Source organism: Falco peregrinus, chromosome 8, assembly GCF_023634155.1.
Source record: "Falco peregrinus isolate bFalPer1 chromosome 8, bFalPer1.pri, whole genome shotgun sequence".
In the NCBI taxonomy this organism is placed as follows: domain Eukaryota; kingdom Metazoa; phylum Chordata; class Aves; order Falconiformes; family Falconidae; genus Falco; species Falco peregrinus.
This window is the reverse complement of record NC_073728.1, coordinates 49,495,219-49,515,397: the sequence shown is the minus strand read 5'-3', so window position 1 is coordinate 49,515,397 and position 20,179 is coordinate 49,495,219. Positions and strand designations below refer to the sequence as shown.

At 38.8% G+C, this 20,179-nt stretch overlaps 1 protein-coding gene across 5 annotated transcripts in view; it reads left to right on the top strand.

Annotated features, from left to right (window-relative positions):
* The window catches only part of TENM2 (teneurin transmembrane protein 2), a 698,308-nt gene that overhangs the window by 554,146 nt on the left and 123,983 nt on the right, over window positions 1-20,179 (top strand). For all 5 annotated transcript variants that reach the window (XM_055812702.1, XM_055812701.1, XM_055812700.1 and 2 more), the window contains exon 9: window positions 10,316-10,441. In XM_055812702.1, coding sequence (XP_055668677.1) covers window positions 10,316-10,441 — 126 coding nt within the window. The remainder of the gene's footprint in view (window positions 1-10,315; window positions 10,442-20,179) is intronic.

Here is a 20,179-nt window from a genome sequence, read left to right as displayed (position 1 = left end):
ACTTTTTCGCACTGTGGTCAGAAATTTGGCCTTGCATAATCATGCAGTTCCACTTCATTTAGTATATGCAAAGGAGTAATAAAGGTAAAAACTATTTTCTTATCAATATGGCTAACAATCAGAGGTTAAGTCAAGGTCTGACTGCTTTGAAACAGTTAGATTATGAAAATCTTGTTCAACATTTTTGTAGAGATTAGGGTGGTTGCCATTTCAGAAGATGAATGTAGTCCAATAAATGTTTGACATGATATCCCTTAGGGTTACAATCACTATTAACGGTAAAGCCGTTATTCTAATTCTTGTAAGTTCAGGCATCAGTGATTTAAGAGAGTATATTTGTGTCTGTATTCCTTGAAACACTAGTTTCAAGTCTCAGCTAGGTTATTCCTCCTCTTGGAAACAGAATAAAGACAAGCTGAGTACTTTCCTCATGATAATGGTGTCTTTTAGGTGTGAAATTAAAATTGGATTCAATTTACTTTTTATTAACATTAAATACTCAAATTTCTCCAAAAAAAAAAAAAAGAAGTTTTTCCTTTGTGTTTTAGTCAAGAGCATCCCTTTCTGCTATTCCAAGCCTGTTTGAAAAGTGGTAGTACTTTGGCAAGGCTGGTGAAGTGGATACTCTATAGTGTGATTTGGGACCTTCCAGGCTGAAAGATGCTATATTAGGTAAATAAAAATATAAAAACTTTTCTTATTAGTTACAGCCATCTAGTTCAGATGCAAGACCAGAAAGATTGCAGCCTTGACTCTTAAAACTGCTGTATGAAGTGAGTTCATTTTATACAGTCTCAGGACCCGATTAATCTTGTGCCAGTTTTCTACGCTCCGTACAATCTAAGGCCTGTCATGAGAACAAATGAATAGTGCGCTCTATTCTGCTTCTCTTTAAGGTCTTTGTCATGAGATTCCAGATTCTGAAGGTAGCATGCAATGCTGTTACCCTTCTTGTGACAAAGAGATTGCTCAACGTGGCACAAAATCAAAACATTTCAGTAAAGAGGGCTGAAATGAGAAAAGTCAAAAAGTCTAAACCCAGGGATTTTTTCTCAGTCCCGGTCAGAATGGTGACTGGGGAATAACAGCCACCCCAGCTGCAATTCTTGTTCCTGCAGGCTGAAGCTCTGCTTGTTACCCTTGGGATTGGGAGCCAGGTCTTCACACCCCCGAAGTAACTGCAAGTGTGTATAAGCTTTTCAAGTATTTTTGGAAGTAGAAAGACTGAAGTTGGACATAGAGGAATGAACTTTCAAAGCATTGCATGGCAGATAAGCTCACAAATCACATTACTACTAATGGGATTTGTGGGTATATCTTTCATGGCGTGCTTTGAAAATTCATTCTGTTCAGTTTATTGACATGCACAGGGAAAGGAATCAGTCAGCTTGGAGGGGGGGTGTGACCAATTAAAAAAAAAACTGCTTTTTTTGGGTCCCCCTATTTTTTCCATGTGAAAACAGTGGCAATGAAACATCTTATAGGCCTCCTTCCATCTCCTTTTTCATCTTCAATAGCATTTATTCTAAAGGAAGCAATTAATAATTCCTAGCAGAAGTTTTGCTGCTGATGATAACAATGCACTCATTCATAGATCCTTTATGGTATTTCTATAAAATGCTTCTTGGGCTGGATGCTTTAAAGCAAAAACCCTGTTCTAAACAGTTTATTGTCTAAAAGAGTTTACATGCTGAGGGTGAAATTATGCCTAAGGGTTGCTTTTTTATGTTTAAGATTGTGTGAAGTCAACTTTCCTTTCCATTGTGTTTGCAAAAAGGCACAATATCTCCTGTGTCTCCCTGGTGAGCGGAAAGAGCGTGCCTGACATTTCTGCCGTGGAGGGGAGGCACCGTGCTTTCCCCTCTTACACAGCAAGCGCTATCCATACAAAGAGTGCAGAAGCAAGTCCAAGGGTCTGCCTATGTTTCCTTCAGCTTATGTCCCAGAAAGTGAGGTGCCAAAATTCAAGTTTTTCTGTAACTGTGTTTATAGGATCTCTCTTGGACTAGGGAATCACAGAGCTATATTCTCTCTGCGGCTGTGAGAAGGCTAGCAGGAATGGTAGCCTGACATTTATTACATTTGTTGTTTCATAAATTTAATGGATACTCCATCCTCATGGCTTTCCTTCGGCAATCAGAAAATACACTCTGTCTTTCTCTTTGGAAAGTTATAGGTTGTTGTTACATTAAGTAAAACTACTGAAGAGCTCAGGCCCAGTTAACAAGAGTATGAACTTGTAGATGGGTAACACATAGAAGCTTGTATGTGGGTAACAATATCAGCTTAATTCAGTTGATGGAGAAGTGAGAAAAAAACAAGTTACAAGATATAAAAATAGGCAGCAGTGCCATTATAGTTAATGGAGTTCTCTATTGTCAACATTGTAAACTAAATAAAAAAGGGACTCTGAGAAGTAAGAAGTCCTGTTCAAAGTTTTGTGTAGGATAAGTAAGGCAGAAAAATGGGTCTTTATTGTGCTCTTTAGCCATAATAGAGGCAAACCTACTGTTTCAATGAAAATAGCATGATCTGTTAATTCTTAAAGTTGTGTGTTTCGGTAATGTTTTAAATGGAGTTCCCAAATGAACTTTTAATTTGAGTTTATTAAGAAAATGTAGTGCATGACAAATAGCATACTGATGATTAAGATGATTTACTGAGAATGAATGACCTTGAAAGCAAGACATCTATTCATTGTTGAGCTTCAGTGGTCACAGTCAATAAGCAGTACTTTTTGGATACATTCTATGACAGTAATATTAAATTTAGATCAAGTGACCTTTTTTTGAAATACTACTTTAACCTTTTCTACAACAGGTGAATGCTCACAAGTAGAGGAGACAATATGATCAGGAGTATATTCAAAGGTTTTACATGAGGTCTGTAGGATTCTTAGTCATTAATATTACAACACAAGTTCATAAATTCCCTAAGTACTGGTAGTCTAGAAAATGTTTTTTTCACCTGATCTTTAATCTGTGGTATCAAATGTAAAAGTTAAATTCTTATTTCCGTGTCCCTGAGATCTCCACAAGTAATTTGAAAATATACGTCTCATAATTATAAGTGACTCAGCTATTAATTAAATAGAGTATTTCCTATTGTGCTGGTGAATAATTACACTAGGTTGAGAAACCTGCACAAACTTTGTGGCATGTCAGCAATTGCTATTTTATATACTACATTCTCAGCCTATTTAGATGTACTGAAGCTTATGCCCTGGGGGACCTAAAAATCACACTGCTTCTAGGAAATGCTTTATGACATAAAAATTCAAGGGTTTGCCTCTCATGTGTTGATCTAAACATTCCTTAGATTGTCTGGTCTGCTGGATAGGTAGAGACATCTGTGGTACAGTGTATGGGATAAAAATGCATCAAACACTTCAAGAAACATTGGGACTAGTGGATACACCAAGAAGCGTCATATACATGTAGGAGCAGCTGTGTTGGGTCAGATAAAAGTCAAATAATCCATTAACTTATCTCCAGCATCCAAAAGTGGATGTCTTGTAAGAACAATCAAATCATATATGCACTTTTCCTTACTGATCTTCCAAACTCTGGTTCTTCTAGGTCTTTTCTGGGATGAGGGGAGGTAGCATAAGAATATTCCTTGCTTTGTTCGCTCTTCACATACTGATTCAATATTTGACTTACTGGAGATTTTCAATTTCACCAAAGTTTCCGTTCAGTTTAATCACAGTCGGCTCAGAGCTCGTTATTTTATATATGGATTAAGGTTACTCCTCTCCAGTGTATGTTATTTTGTCTTAACCGGGTTTGAATTTCATCTGCCATGTTATGGCCCAGTCACTGGGTTGCGTTATGTCCTTACGCAGCACTCAGCCCTCCTCCTGCAGTACCAGCAGCAGACTGTGCCACCACCCTGCATGGACTGTTCTCTGTTTGGAATGCTATCGTATCATACATGAGAGTTTTGGACTTTTTAAATACTACTTTAAACTTTCCTGTGGATAATATGTCAATAGTGGCAGACATCCACCCAGCAAACCATGTGGCTTTTGTTTTGCTTTTAGAAAAAGGCCTGGGAATGTAGTGAAATTTTGAGAGATCTCTGGGATTTGGGTGCCTTCAGGAGGACTCTGGCATCCTTGTCACAGTCACACTGGGTATTCAAGGAAAAATAGAAAGTTCTAGCAGTTAGTCCTGTATTTTAGGAGAGACAGTGTTGCTTCTCTAGCAAGGAAAGTTGCTACTTGTTCACATTATTTTAAGACTGCTTCTTTCAATTAACAAAGACTGATACTCTTTGGTAATGATTTTCCAAGCACTTTAATGTATGTTAAAATGGATGAATTGTGGATTAGAACTTCCTGGAGACACTGTCCCTTTCTGCTGGTAATAGAGTATGAAAGGGCATTAGTATAACTGTGAGTGCAGGTCCTTGGATGTAGCAGTTTTCTTCGACAGAACTGCCTGAGCTGTCGTTTAATACAAGGAGTCATGTATTCCGTTCTAGCTGCATACTGACAGCACTTGTACTCCTCCTGCTGCAAATGCGGCTGCGGGCTGGCCAACAAAATTATCGAGCAAAGGATGGTGTCAGCCTCTGTAAAACATCTACAACTTACTGAAACCTGACTTTGTCAGGTGTGTTTGTTGTCAAGTCCAAATTTTGTGGGAGAGGACTTTGACCGATTGTCCACGATGATGAGGTCCCTTGTACATACATAATGCTTGCAGAACTGCCCATCCGACAAAGCCTAGTTGTCCTCTGTGTCTGTTAATCATAAGACGCGTTAGCAAAATGTGGATCTCAACTGAGATTTAGTTCAGCGGATTCTGATCGTGCGTGTGTTTGTGAACTGCCTTGTAACCTCTTCAGATGTGAAAGGAGCTAGGGAAGGCTTTTTGCTTTTCTTGTTACAGCTGTGCAATAATCCGTGCTCTTCAGACAGAGGCCTGAAAGCACTAGTTAGAATCACGTGTAGTGTTTTCAGGCACAGAGCAAGTTTTTCCCACGCAGTTCCTCCATTGTGCTCTTCTGACTTTCAGATGCCTGCTACTTCTGTCCTGGGCATCTCTTGAGGAAAGGAGATCAGTCATGATGAATTGTGCATTCATTTTGTAATGGGGGCAAGTAATCACTAGGAAATAGGCTTAACACACTCGATTCACTTTTGGCTTGGGTTGAACTTGAACCTATTTCTCCAGAGGAATAATAGTAAAACATTAAACCATTATGTTTCTAGTCTTTTAAGTAACTTATTTTATGAATAATAATTGAGTAAGATCAGTTTCTGGTATTCCTGGAATTCTGTTGCATGACCAAGAACTAGTAACTGGTAAAGAACCATGAGTCTCCGCTGAATAACATTTAATATAAGCAAGCATGGAATAACACTTAATTATTTTTATAATTTTTGGGGATACATTTACTCTTTTCAAGTTATCTGGGTTACCCATATATATGCACCCAGAAGTGTCAAACACTACATTTCTTTTGCTTCAAATATTGTGGTGCATTCATATGAAATAAAAAATGTGCAGATAGTTCTTTGATTCTATATACTATGAAATGACAAGCTGCTAAAATTTAGTAGGTACTTTTTGTTTCATCATCTGTGATTCCTTAGGCCTAATTTGGAAATCACACTGATGTTGCTCAAGACGAAGTATATTGGAATAACAAGAGTTATATCATTGTTCACCTCATGAGCGGATGGAAAGGAAACTTCTGGTATTTCCACTCCACTATAATACAATAGCCTACATATAGCAAATGTACTTTTAGTGCTTATTTGCTAATGCTGTTCATGATGTAATGGACCAATTTATTTTTTCACTTGAAAAAAGGCTGGCCTGCTACAGTTAAACATAATATGACTGGATGTATCCTGACCAAGTGAGATCATAGTTTGATGGGTTCATTTTGGATGACAATAATTTAGGGTTTAATAGGCATGACAACTTGGAAAATTGATATGTGGAAACATTCTGAATTCTGTTCACTGTATGATTTGCTTAGGGTATACTGAATTTTCTAACAGGCAGGTGGTGCGTGTCTTCCAGGCCTCAACTGGGAAGGGGGAAAATGGTGGATAGTTAATCTGCATATTTCTCCCTTTAAGAAGGAATACCACAGAGTAACGGGGGTAAGTGCAAACCCTGATTCTGCCCTGCCTGTTGGCAGTCACTGAGTTGTACTGCAGGGAAATATCCAGCACATGAAGACACCAGAGGTCTCGAATTTTAAAAATATGTGTTCTAAAGTAACAGGAGAGCACAAAGGGAAGGCAAAGAGCTTTCTGAGCTTGGAAACCATTGTCATTAGACTAAACTCTGAATGGAGTGAGCATTGGATTTGTGGCCAGAATGAGAGAAGACTGAATGAAAGAGGAATGGGGGGACACTACTGAGTCTCAGAGAACATTTAAGAAAGTTTTGCATGGAAGTTTGACCATGTTTTGTGGAATTGTATCCCTTTTGTGATTTCTTAAAATAATATGTGATTCATTCTAGCTATCTCTATCTTATATAAGTCTTAGATTGATCCTTGACAGCTGTACCACCTGGAGTGATGAACTAGTTCTCTGCTTTTGTTCTTGATGGGCATGCAGGACCAGCTTCCAGGTGCTTTCACTCTGTGTGTGTGTGTGTTTGTGCCTGTGTGTGTTGCTGGGGTGGGAGTGAGAGGTTGATTATTATTCTTTACCTAAACCTCCAGGATTTCACTTCAAAATGTATAGTTTCTATAGTCAATTTTTTTTAGTGATTATAAATACACAATTCACTGTCCTGAGTTACTAGATGTTAGTGTTAAATTAAATGAACCAGAAGATTCTGACAAGCTCAGTGTTTGAAAACCAGGTATCAGAGAAAAGAACTTAGAAGCTATGCTTAAATGTTGAGGCAAAAAGCGCAAACTAACCCAAATAATACCTATAAAGCATACGTAAGTGCTCTGTAAAATGTGATTTATGAATACAGCATATATGTAACAGGTAAAATGGCACTTTTTTGTTTTAAATCTTCAGAGATATGTTTGAGCCTGAATAATCTATAAACCATATGTGGAACTCTGGAAATGTGTTCAAGTTGGCTGTTTTGGAAAATCAGCGCTTATCTTAACGATCACCTTTGGATCTAGCACAGTATACCATCCTAGCTATCTGGTGAATATCCTTTGGAGAAAATGGGGCCAGTACTGTAATAGCTGATAAAAGTGTGTCCCTGGGGAAGAAGGCAAAGCCACAGCATCACAGATTATTTAGTTGCGGGTTTTTCTTTAAAAAAAAAAAACAAAACCAAAACCAAAAAAAACCCCACACAACAAAAACCCCCAAAACAACAGAAAAAATAGGAAACAGGCACAGATTTACTGGCCTAAATTTCTCTTCTGACATACGTACTCAACTTCTGAGTATGGATCCCCAAATTTCTAATTAAATGGGCTTCTACTTAGTCCTTTGCTGGAGGCATTTTTGTTTGATTAACAGAACAAAAGGTTAATCATATAAATTTGCCATCTCATGGTGTTCTGAAGCAGGGGAGAACAGGTAGCTCCTTGTTCTCCCTGCTCAGCTGCCAGTCAGGTTTGCTGTATGCAATGCAAACACGGAGCTTTCCCCTCAGGTCCCTGTGACATACTTTTCTGACGTATTCTTGGTAGAAGGTGAACATTCCTCATGTTTGTGACTTCAGCTGTCTTAGTGGAAGTTTGTAGATCACATAATGGATACGTGAGCTGTGCAGGAGATTGTCATCTTTTCTCATCTCTGTAAGGGACCATAGCAGACATGCAAATCCCTGTCCTGTTAGGAAGGAGCTCTAATTGCTCCCACCTAATGTGTATCTATGATTAAAACACAGAGCAATGGAGTTATTAATGAAATCATGGTATACTTGGAAGCAGATGGATCAGTTTTCCTTACTACCATGCTAATACTTTTATAATTCCTTGTCTGAATTTACCTGGTAATTATGAGTTAGGAACTCTAATTCTCTTGGACAGGCTATTAGTTATGAATTCCTTATCCCTTTGTTGTAAGGAATGGTTCACACTTGAAGCAGCAGATTTTCATCTCTGCAGGTGACCTACATTTATGGTTACACTTGCAATAAAATAAAAAAAAATAAAAATTGCAACTTTGAATAGACACACTGAGAGTATAAAACACAAAAGTCTAATTCTCCTCTATGACTTGTTTCCATTTCATGGTTCTGAAATTCGCTTAATCTTTATGCGCTTTTTGCTTGCGGGGTTAGGTCCAGCTAAACTTTGTCTTTGGAACCCTGGTGTGTATCTACCGTGTGAGAACTGCTGACAGTTCAAATGCCACAAGCTGCCCTGCTACCTGGTGTCCCCCCGCCCTCTCACATCTACAGCACAGATGATGTCTCTCACTCGATGCGGAGGGCCTGTATAAGCTAGCAACTCGCTTGCTGTTTTGTTTGAGCTTCATGTCTAATTTTTCAGTTTCATTGCCATACTGAAAAGAAAACTAGTCGCTTGAGATTAAACTGTAAAGCCTTTAAAAATGTTTGTTTTGGACAAAACAAGAGTTGTAATTGAATAAAACATTTGATCCCACATAAATTTTTTGTGTATTTTCCAGGAATTCTTTCAAATTCAAATAAACTCCAGGAATTCCTCCAAACATTCCCTAGAAACACATTTTGAGTAGGTTCTTAGCAAAACATCCTTTTCAGGTTCATACTTGACATTTTTTAAAATACCAGATGCTTTAATATATTTTCAATTTTTTTTTTTTCTGAATAGAAAAACAAATTGAAAATTCAGCATGAATGCAAAATCTGGCAACTGCCCTCTTCACATAAAATGTCTCTGGATTTTAGTTACTATACTTAGACATCTGCTTGGTCCGTAGGTATGTCTAGGGGCAGGTGATGTTATGAAAGCTGTCTTGCTTCTCAGCTGCTTTTGTCAGAAATACGGAGGGTAAAGTCTGCACAGATTGTGTGCTGAGATAGATGGATTCTGGGGATGGGGTTTGCTTTGTTTTGTTTTCTTGGGGTTTAGGATTACGTACATGAATCGGTCACATCTAAATGGATCCCCTGTGTTCACAGATTATCCAAGTGATGTCTCAAGCACTGTAAATTGCAGTTCCTGTGACAAGTCACTTGCCTTACCTGTCCATAAGGTTTATTCTCTGATCGCTTGGCTGTGTGGCCACTGACGGTCCATTTGTAACCACACCAGCTCTTCTACAGATGCTTGTAACTGGATGCTGAATATCTGCTAATCTCAGGTGGACCTGACACTGCATAAGTGAACAGTTGCAAGGATGCCTATAATCGTATATTTTTTCTGCCCCTAAACTGACAGTGAATCCCCTCAAACACCATTTTAGTATGTAACTGAAAGTTCCTATGTGAACAGGAGGAGTGCTGATAGTGGATGTGAAGGAAGTGAATAAGAACAGCTTTGTGGGCTTTCCTGTCACTCCCTCACCACTCGTCGGTATTGGGAGGATGCCACAGGGATGACATGGTGAAAGTACGGAGATGTATTCAGGTGGCTTCTGTTTATACAAGGTGAAGAGGCACATAAATCCACAAGCTGAATGATTCAGCCCTGTCAGGTCTCATGCGTTATGCCCAGGACTTACCCAGTTAGCACACACACACCCCACACACATCCCAGCGCCTGTGATGCCAGCATGGTGGTGCGCGGGCTCTGCCACGGTGAGGGCTGGCCACGGGGGCACGGCAGCGGTGTGGCCCAGCCCGCTCAGGGTCAGAAAAAATTGTGAGGGCGAATGATTGGCAAAGAGTGGGGTTTGTTGAGAAGGTTTAACCTACAGAATGCTAACAGGGGCTGTTAAATCTGTTGATTTAAATAAGTTGTAATAAACACAAAATAATTGCGTTACAATGTAATTAGGATGCACAGGGCTAAAGTTAATTTTATAATCAACATATAAATTATCACATCTAATTTAAACTCGGAGCCAGCGTTTGCAGCAGCACATTGTTTCCCGGAGCGCGTCCCCCTGTAGTGTGTGCAGCACAAAGGCCGTCAGTCTGAGGGCAGCGCTGACCTCAGGGTATGCTGGGCCCCGGGCGTGTTTCCTTTCATGCGTCACTAACTTAGAAGATGCACTGTCAGGAAGAAGACAGATTTATGTGAGCCATCATGGCTTTCTTTGGGGTTTGGTTCGTGGGTTTGTTGCCTGCCTTTTAGCATTTTAACATTCCTCTGAGACGAGTCGCTTTACCGTGGTTTCCAACAGATGCCCAACCACAGTCAGCCGTAGTCTCTCCCCCAACAGTTTTACCTGTGCGTGGCCTACTGATGTTTCCCGGCTTTGTGTCTCTGGCAGCGATGCACCTCCTGGGGCTGAACTGGCAGCTCCAGCCGGCGGACGGACACACCTTCAACAACGGGCTGCGGCCAGGCGGGCCGGCGGGCGCAGAGGACGGGCCAGCAGTGCCAGCTGGAGGCAGAGGTGAGGCTGCGGCGCGGCGGGCGCTCACACAGGGAGGGGTGGCGAAGCGTCACTTAAGGCTGGGTTGGGCATGGCTGGGGCTGTCTGCGCTCTCCTGCTGGTGGTGGTTTGCTGCTCAGCTGCTCACCTGCGGCGGTTCTTATTCTGGCCCTCTATGCATTAGGATACAAGTTAGGTAACTTCTAGAACCTCATCTACTAATGAACACGTTCTCTCAGACGTTAATCAAGAAACGTTCAGTCAAATAACGTACGTTTCACTGGCTGTATGTCCCATTCCAGGTATAGCTTAGAGATCTCAAAGAGAAAAAGCCTGACTCGGTAGGATTCTGCTTGAGATGTCAAGGACTTTGGTTTCCAGCCAGAGCCAAATCCCTGTTTTTAATTCTTTCTCAGATGTCATTCTAATAGAAAACATCAAAGACAGAAGAATTTGACCCATAGTAAGTAATCTGTCCTGTGATTCTAGTATGAGCAGTGTAGGTAATAAACAGATTCTTTTTCTCCTAAAGAAAACTGTTCCAGTGGAGGATGACAGACGGGGCAATGGGAAGAATGTGGGAAAATCTAGAAATAGAAATACTTTCTTAAACTGAGAAAGAATATATTAAAAGTACAGAGAAATTACATGCCATGAAAAGGATTTTAATCATTTAAATGGAATGCTTTTTAATGGTGAGGTTCAGGTGTTTTCTTTGCTACAGCACGATAAGGCTTTCCCTGGTTATTACAAAAATTATGATAAGAAGACAGAACGGAACATTTCAATTAGTCAAAGCACCTCACAGGTCTTAGTGTACAGTGAGGGTGGGATGGGATGACTGAAACAGAAGTAAGAGCTCCTGCTATTGCTCAGCAGAAGAGTTTTGTTTCAGAGCTGAGCACCATCTTGCTCTCAGGACCTGTGGCTCATGTTAAACTTAACAATTGATGAAGCATTAGAAACAAGTGCTAATACAGGATACTTGCATTGGACATATTGGAAAAGAATCAATTAAAATAGAGCTGGGAAAGGAAGCCGAGTTGTTCTTTGGTGTGCCCGATCATTTCATGGATTCACTTCTATTTTCAATAAATGATGCTGCTGCACCTCAGCTTCTTCACATTTACTGTGGAGGGACTAATTTTGACTTTCTCCTTTTCATGGAATCCTGCATCCTAGTAGCGGCAAAAAAATGTAGATTTTTCAGACAGTTGTTTGTCAGCTTGTCTTTCATCTCTGACTGACTGTAGGTCAAACCGGATGAACAGCACATCCCTAAGTACAATGCAGAATGTTTATATTACTGCTGAACTTCTTCCAGATTGTGCACAGGTGAGAGACCCTATGGTTTTAGGCAGGAACCTGAAGAGCTCAGGTCTGCAATTATGGTCACTTAGCAGACAACTGCAGTGTTCAACACCTTTCCAAATTCCCTCCCCTGCAGCTTTTTGTTGCCATCTCTGTGCAAATATAGGGCAGTAAGACTGTTGAATTGGAATGTGCTCATCTGCCTGGGGCACTTCAGTGCAAATTCTGGCAGTTTATCCCAGCCCCACTCTAATTAGCTTTGCACATTTGAAGAGGCTGAGATGCTGGCTGTTTTGGGAGTGGTAACCTCCTGTAGAGGAGACAAGGAGACAGAAGTGCTAGTTATGTCTTCAATTGCTGCAGTTAGCTTTCCTCAGAGTGTGCTGGAAAAGTTTACTCATTCTTCTGACATTTTGTAGAAGGTTGCTAAAGTGTTGATAATCTGGGAGGAGGGGAGAGAACAATATTTAGGCAAGTAATCTTCCACAGGGGAATAATATGAATGACAGGTTTGGGTGAACACAAGGAATATCTAAAAGACAAATTCTTACAGCTGGGAAGGGTGAAAAGTTTTTTACCTCACCTTTGCTTTGTTATGTCCAAGTTAATATTGCTATCCCAGCAGTTTTTAGGAAAGCCTCTGACAGCTTTTAACACAACAACCATTTCAGGGCTCAGGGCTCTGGCTGTGGAGAGTGACCTTTCTATAATTGACACAACTCAGGATGAAGCCATTCTTTTCAAAACACGGGTCTCCCAAAGAAACCTTTAACCCCTTGACTGAGAACGGCCACTTAAACCCAAGCTGTGCCTACTCAGCAAGCAAGGCATTTTAAAGTAAAGGAATTTAAAACGGGGGGGGAAGACAGATTTTTCAATTGGATCTTCTTGTTCCTTATTAAGAGAATGAATTTTTGTATGAAATAATAAAACTGCAATTTAAGAGGAATGTAAATTACTTTGTCACTGCATTTTCCTATCCAAATAAAACCAAAATTCACTATTAAGATATCACAGTTGCAGGTTTTTGTAATTACACACTACATCTCATTAATACTGGGGATGTCTGAAAGGAGTAGGCATGTGTAACGGGTAGAAAAATCCTCAGTGCTGCTGTAAAACTGCGATTGAAGTCCACCATGTTCTGACTGTAAGCAAGGCACAAGATAGGTTTTCAGATTTGTCTTTAGGCTTTGGAAGTTGTGCTGAACTAGGGATTTAGAATAAGAGACAAAAGTAAAGAAATACTCCTTTCTTAACACAAATTACAAGGTAGTATCCCATCATAGTACATAAAACCCCAAAAGCTGATGCTGTCATGGAATTGTGGAGTTGTTGCAGGGATTGGATAGTGATGACATAAAAAAGAAAAAAATTTTCTGAGTGTGAAGCCCATTTGTCTGTTACAGTTGCATAAGGGTTAGAATTTTGGTGCCAGCAAATCTAAATTGTGTGTGGAGGCGGGGGGAGGCAATTTTGGGAATAATTACTTCTTCACAAAGAAGTGAGTTAGATGACTTTATGGGCTTTTCCTGTGCCTAGATTTTTAACCTATGCCAAAAATATATTCTACATTTTAAATGATGTGGTAGGCTAGACATACATACATCGCTATAAAATATGTGACTATCTGTGTGCTGTTTCCTTTCTAAATTGACAGAATATACTATAAAAGTCAACTTTAATAATTTCAGAGGACACCTGATAAACTAGCATTTATGTGGAAATATCCAAACTAACTTCAGCTGCAAATCCAAGTAAAGAATGCTTCACCATAGAGATTTTGTGGTGTGCTTACAAATTTAGCAGATTTTCTACTAAATCAAAATTTACACAGTATCTTTTATCTTGATTATTTTGTATAATCTGTAATACTATAAAAGTAAGACGTTGTGGTCTATGATCCTAGAAACCCACATTTTAAAAGACACCAAAGATAATTATGGGCAAGGATTGTGGACCTGAACGATCACCTCAGTTACCATAAATATACTGACTGAGTGGAAAAGGTAGATTTGAATTTGTGTTCTGATACTCTCATGATCCAGGGCTTGTGTCTCTTTGGACCAACTGGCTTGATCCAGGTTCATGCTCAGTTTAAGAGATACTTCACTAAGGCTACCACAGTGTGTGGATTTCAAAAAGACAATTACAGTTAATTAAATGGTAAAGTATTGAAGTGTCATGAAAAATACTTGTTTCCAGTTATCAAAATCAGCTTCTTTCCAATTATCAAACTCAGCATTTTAAATATAATGGCAATAATGAAATGAAGAAAGCTAAATTTGCTGTTAAATTGGATACGATCTTACTTGCCTGCGATGAGAGAGGGGAAAAATGGATTTTACTATTTACTAATCTAGCAGAAATTTGCTTTGAATAGATATGGCAAGCTGAGCTCAGCAGCCACTGTGAAGCCATATAGGTTGTCTTCAGCTCTCTCCAAATGATGTCGAGACCTTGGCCAGATGCTGCAGCTCTGAGGCACATTTTGGTTTGCACACAGAAATTATTATTTTCTAATAGTTAAGATATTTTATTAGCAATCCAGCAGACAGGCACTGTTCAAGGAACAACAAAATATATAAATGGGAAGATTTGCCACCCTTAAGTATTAATGAATTGGGGTTCAGATGCAAATAGATAGGCCCTGGCTTGACTGCCTGTGACAGTGGTGCTGTGTCCCTGATGAAACCTAATCCTGCTCATCAGATGGGAGAAGGACTCCAAAACAACTGGAGGGAACTCTTTGTCACTTTGCAAAAGATAAAAAGATTAAAAACTCATACCTCATTAACAATGTAAGCAACATGAGGCTTTTGGTTTCTACTGTTTCCTTTCAGACACCTTGAAACAGGTGATCAAAATGTAATAACAATCAATGTATTTTAAATGTCACTTCAGTTACCTTCATTCCACTTAATCAAGACCTGCCATCATTTTCCAGGTGGATTAATCTTATTAAGTAGTTACGTGGCTAATGTAGTGTAGATCTTAATTAACACGTTAGCAAGCAGAAATATTAATATGGATGCTGTGAAGTCTTGCAGATGTGGTCATCTGGAAATATACTAGGATATAGGACTCTCTTAGCAAAAGCAAAGTATTTGACTTCAGTTCAACAGAACAGAAGAGGAGTTTTACTTCTGTGATTGTGTTCGTGGTGACAGCATGAGTTTCTGTATTCAGAGTCAGGTGATGAAGTTTATTATAACCCATCAGAGATGATTGTTGTGTTGATGTGTAAATTCATGCTAGTATGCATTTTTTCTTTGTGAAATGCAGTGAACTAGTAGATCTTAATTTTATTTCAGTTATAATTTGCTTTTGATTCTGAAAACATTTGAATCTTATGAAGCCATGCCCCCATGAGTGTGAAGATGTGCCTAAATTTTTAGGTGTATCAGGGTATTAAGGCATGTTTATTAATTCCACCTGCAGGGCCAGATAGTTTGATTGCAGCCGAGCCAGAGCAGTGGTCTTAAGCAGACGCTCTCTTTGCAGAATTTCTTTCCTTTCAGCACAAAAGAAATATGGGATACTGACCAGAAAACTGAGACTGTGATTTTTATCTCAGAAGCTGTTTTACTGGACTCCTGAAAGCTCATACAAATTCTCAAGCTTCCTTCCTCCTCACTCGACAAAATAGAGCTCATTAGTACCTTAGCATCTTCAGCATAACTGAAGTTCAAGATGTGTCATAGCAACTTCTCCAGACAAACTCTCATTTCCTGGCTTTCTCCTTTATTGTAGCTGTGGGAATTTGTTTTGCATCAGCAGTCAGTCTATTGTACACATTTCAGAAAGAATCTGTTTCCACTTGGGTCCTAGGGCACTTAGTAGTAGATACTTTGAAGAATAAGTTCATATTGGAAGTGATCAGTGTGGTAATAGTACATACCACTGATTTGTCCACTGAAGAAATTTGTATAGAAATGACATTTTCTACTTTCTTTGTTTTCTTTTTTTTTTTTTTTTTTTTTGCCTGACAGTAAGAAATGTCTGGTCATTTGAGTAGCAGATTTACCTTGAAGAAAAAATCCAGCTATCATTGAAAACTATAGTAATTCCCACGCATTCTTTTTTGGCAAAAAGTCAGTGGAGCGTGTTTTTATATGGAATGGTTTTCTTTACACAACTGAACCATAAATTTCTTTGGAATTCCAAGTCATCTGTGAAAATCCCTAACTATAAAACAAGCAGCAACACAAAAATATTAGATAACAACATAAGGAAAGCTATGTCTGCAGCAGTGATTTATGGGAAATGCAGAGATACAGGAAGAAAAGTGAAATTCTCTTTAACCAACATTGGTGGTATTTATTCCTTGCATTTAATTTGAAATTGTCCAGATTATCTTGGTAGTTCATTATGGATCCGTTGGAATGTTTTTTCTGCTAGATACTTTTCAAGAGTATTATCAAGACGCAATTTAGTCATCGCCGTTATAAAGGCACACAGTCAAAGCACTGGAGTTAATTGCTATTTAAATGTGATGTCTGTAGTGTGACACTGCTGGTAGCCAGATTTCATTTTTAGTTTTTAATTTTAACTACAGTATGGGAGAGGAGCCTATAATAAATACTCAAGTGAATCTGGTTTCAGTGTAGATACAGTTCTGCCTCCATAGCTGACACTGCCTAACATCAGTTAAATGAGAGGCTGACTGGGCATGTCCTACCCGCTGCCACCTTGAAGCTGACCTCCAGCGCAAAGACGAGGCCCACTGACAAGTTAGCAGGGGGAGTTTGTGTTGCTGCTGTCATGTATCGCCTGTTTGATAGCTTCAAAGGCAAATATACTTGAGTGCTAAAGCAGTCTTTTCAAATGTATATGCCAAAACAGTAATTCAACTGGGTAAATAACACAGCAGTTTAAATGAATAAGTGTTATTTAGTTGATAAATATGTGTTTGACTGAACGATTGAAATGGCTCCCCTGGGTAAGATGAGGAAGTATGCTTTTAAAACTCTGGTTTTAGATGTTTGTAGAGAGGAAATCACAGGGAAAAAATATCAAGTATCCATGGGCTTATGAAATAAACAGACGAAACTCTTAAAACATCACCCACAGAAGAGATAATGTTGTTGGGATTTATTTGTTCGCAATCGTATGAGTTGTTTGGGTTAGTCTTTCTTCCCAGATTTGTCGGTTTGTCACATCTGTAACTTCACTTAAATGCAGTTTATGTTCTCTGAATGTGATCTGCAGTGGTCCATCAAAATGGAAGAGCTTCTAAAAGTAGCTGGAGGGGAGTGAGTCAGGTGGCAAGATACATTCTCTGCATTAGGAGGTGAAGACTGAAGGGAGCTATAAAAAAAATGTTTAAAAGTCTCTGGAGACAGAGTTCATAAGTGAAGCTGTTACTGCAGAAAAAGACATCACAAATATAAAGCTAGGATGGTGTTCTGCTTTTCAGGTTTAAAAAAATAAACTTAAGCCTATTACCTAAGAAAAGAGGTTCAGTGGTCGTATCTACTTTGTATTTAATTTCTGTATTTCTAACCTGGGGAGGAAGGAACATGAAGAAGCCAGTGTTGAGACACCTCCTATTTTTATGTGACTTCTCTGCATTACTGATCTTCAGAGTGAGTAACTCAGCAGGAATTTATGAGAGTATGTTTCAATAATGCATAATCTATATGCATTACTATCTCTGATAGTTTGCTGGACTTAAAACTTCATAAGCTGTTAGTTAAACTTGCGAATATAAAACTTTGATTTTAGTACAACTTCACGGGTTTCTCAATTTTGTTATTTCAGCGTTGTAATGTAGAGCCATAAAAACAGGATGTCATGTAGCAAAATCTTAAAAGCAAAAATAGGTTCCATCTCAGCGTGCCAGAGGTGAGGCAGCAGGTGTTTCTCACAGATGTGGCACAGGCTGGATATAGAGCAGAGCCATGCCATACTACAAAAATACAGACTGGAAAATAAGGGGTCATCCAGCTGTTCCACTTGTTCATCCATTCTTCACTTGTGATAGTTGCTCATCTAACCTGCTCTTAAAATCCTCTGCTGTGTTGAACCCCTGCAGCTGTCACAGTTCTGTTACCTAGAACGATTTTCCTGAGACACTGAGATGTTTCAGAAGGGAGTGGTTTGGACAGCTAGAATCCAGATCATTTATGTTGCATAGCAAAAAAAGACCATCTGTGTGAGATAATGCCAAACTGAAGTGAATCATTTTAGTATTAGGATCCTGATTCATGTCTCTAGGCTGATTGATAATTACAAATTCAATTGTCTTATCTGCAGTTTTCATCAATTTTTAAACTAACAACTTCAACATTTTTGTGAGAAATGTAAAGGAGTGGTTTTTTTCTAGTAATCTTTTGTTGGGAAAGTTTGACATGCAGTATATTTGTTTAACTGTGAGGTGCATGCTGAAGTAGTGTGAATTAACTCTTTGTAGCTTAATCGGTGTAACTGAAGATTCCTGACTTCTGAAAAATGCCCTTTCCTGGATAGAAATACAGACGAGAATTTGGAAAACGTAAGGAGGCTAAGGCTAAATTCAGCCAGAAATATTGAAATTTGAGCCTCCATAAGAGTGAAATTTATTTGCAAAGTTAAAATTCTAGGGAACATATACCTAGCGGACTTGGAAGCAATGTAATTAGCACAAGTCATTGATGGTGGTGTTTTGGAGCTGCTTCAATAGCCAATGAAACCATCATCTCCAACAGAGACTCTGGTGGTCTTACTGTTTGCACTTGCTTGCACTGGCTACAAGGGAGGTACAGTGGCTGAAGAAATATTCAGTATAATTTCTGCTTGATATAGATGAGAAACACATGACTAATTTGTAAAGCAGATGTATGCATGAGGGCATTCTAACACTATGTCACTTCTTTTAAGTGTTCTGACAAGGATCCATTTTTCTAAAACTTACTCTGTTCCATAGACTATTGATGTGTGTTAGTAGGTGTTTCAGTACTTAATAGCCCTCATATGTGTATGTTTTTATACATATATGTTTGTGGCATGAGGTAAGTGACTATAAGGTGCTTATTTTTTAACTAATTGGAATATTGGGTTTGTGCTGCTGATACAAGCCGTATCTCTGAATTTATATGGCCACTGCTTCACTGAATTCTAGAACTGTATTAAAAAGTACAAGGTATTATATATATACTGTATTAAAAAGTATAAACATAAAGTATTGCTTAAAAAGAAACAAAACAAGAGGCAGATTCCAGCATCGGGGGGAGGCTACTGATTTCAAACAGATCTAAACTCCAGATTCCCCCCCCATTTCACATGTGGATTTCAGAAATAGATTACACTTAATTCTGTCTGTCAAAGATTTGCACTAGCGTCCATGGGCTGGAGCAGCTTTGTAGTAGACATGTAACTAACCAAACTGAAAAAACTTATAATGCGCATAATTCATTGAGTATAAGGTGTCTCTGGACAGAGAATACTGGAAAAGTTACCGATCTATTAATCTTCCCACCTTTATTACTTATACAGCTTTTATCGTAATAATAATAGGTACTGTAGTACTTCCTGGAAATGGCTTTTTCTTTGACTGTTTCACCTTGACTATGGATATACTGATCCTGAAGAACAAGGTTCTTTAGAGTGTATCAAGGAATCTGTTCTCCGATTAGGTATCATTGATGTTCATTTAGGTGTGCACAGCCTGCTTCCAAAGAAATAATATACAGCATACTTTTTAAGAATGTTGAAAAAAAATCATCATTTATTACCATAACTTGGAATTGCGAGGTGAAGTAAGTGCAATGTTATACTCAAAGGAGATAAAGGGGCCCTCAGTCTTATGCTGACTTCCCAGCTCTGCCAGTGATTCCAGTACAGCATTCAACAGGTAATTTCATGTGCTCTGTGCCTGGTTTTCCTGTCTATGTGGGAAGAACTAATTGAGATTCTAGTGAGATGGTGCCTGACTTCATTGAGGTAGGATCTTGGAGATCTTCTGTTGCAGCAGTCCATTAGAAATGAAATAATGTTGTTTTTATGAAACTTTACATGTTTGAATCTGGTTGATACCTGTGTTCTTGGGCAGCTCTAATGGTGTGTTGCTTGACATTCTCAGCCATTTTTCCTTTCTTTGCAGCCTCTCTTTGCAGTTTCTTCTGCTTTCTTTTTTTCTTAGTGCTGTTATTGTAGACCTATTAACATAGAAAATGAAAAAAACAAACAAGTTGCCAGAAACTGTACAGCAGTTGGTATTCAGAGCATTCTTTTACCATTTTAAAACATTGCCAACATAATATCTGTTTCATTATGTACCAGTGTAAGTGCTGCTAACATAGATAATTTGGAATCTATAATTGAAACGATGCTATTGCAGCTCTCTCAATTAAAGATAGTCAAGACAGAAAAGCTGTTATGTACTTACCTGCTGGAATTATATGTCATTCTGTGTCATCCTGTTACATTCATGCAGTGCTGGAATATATTTCAAAATAACTTGCCATT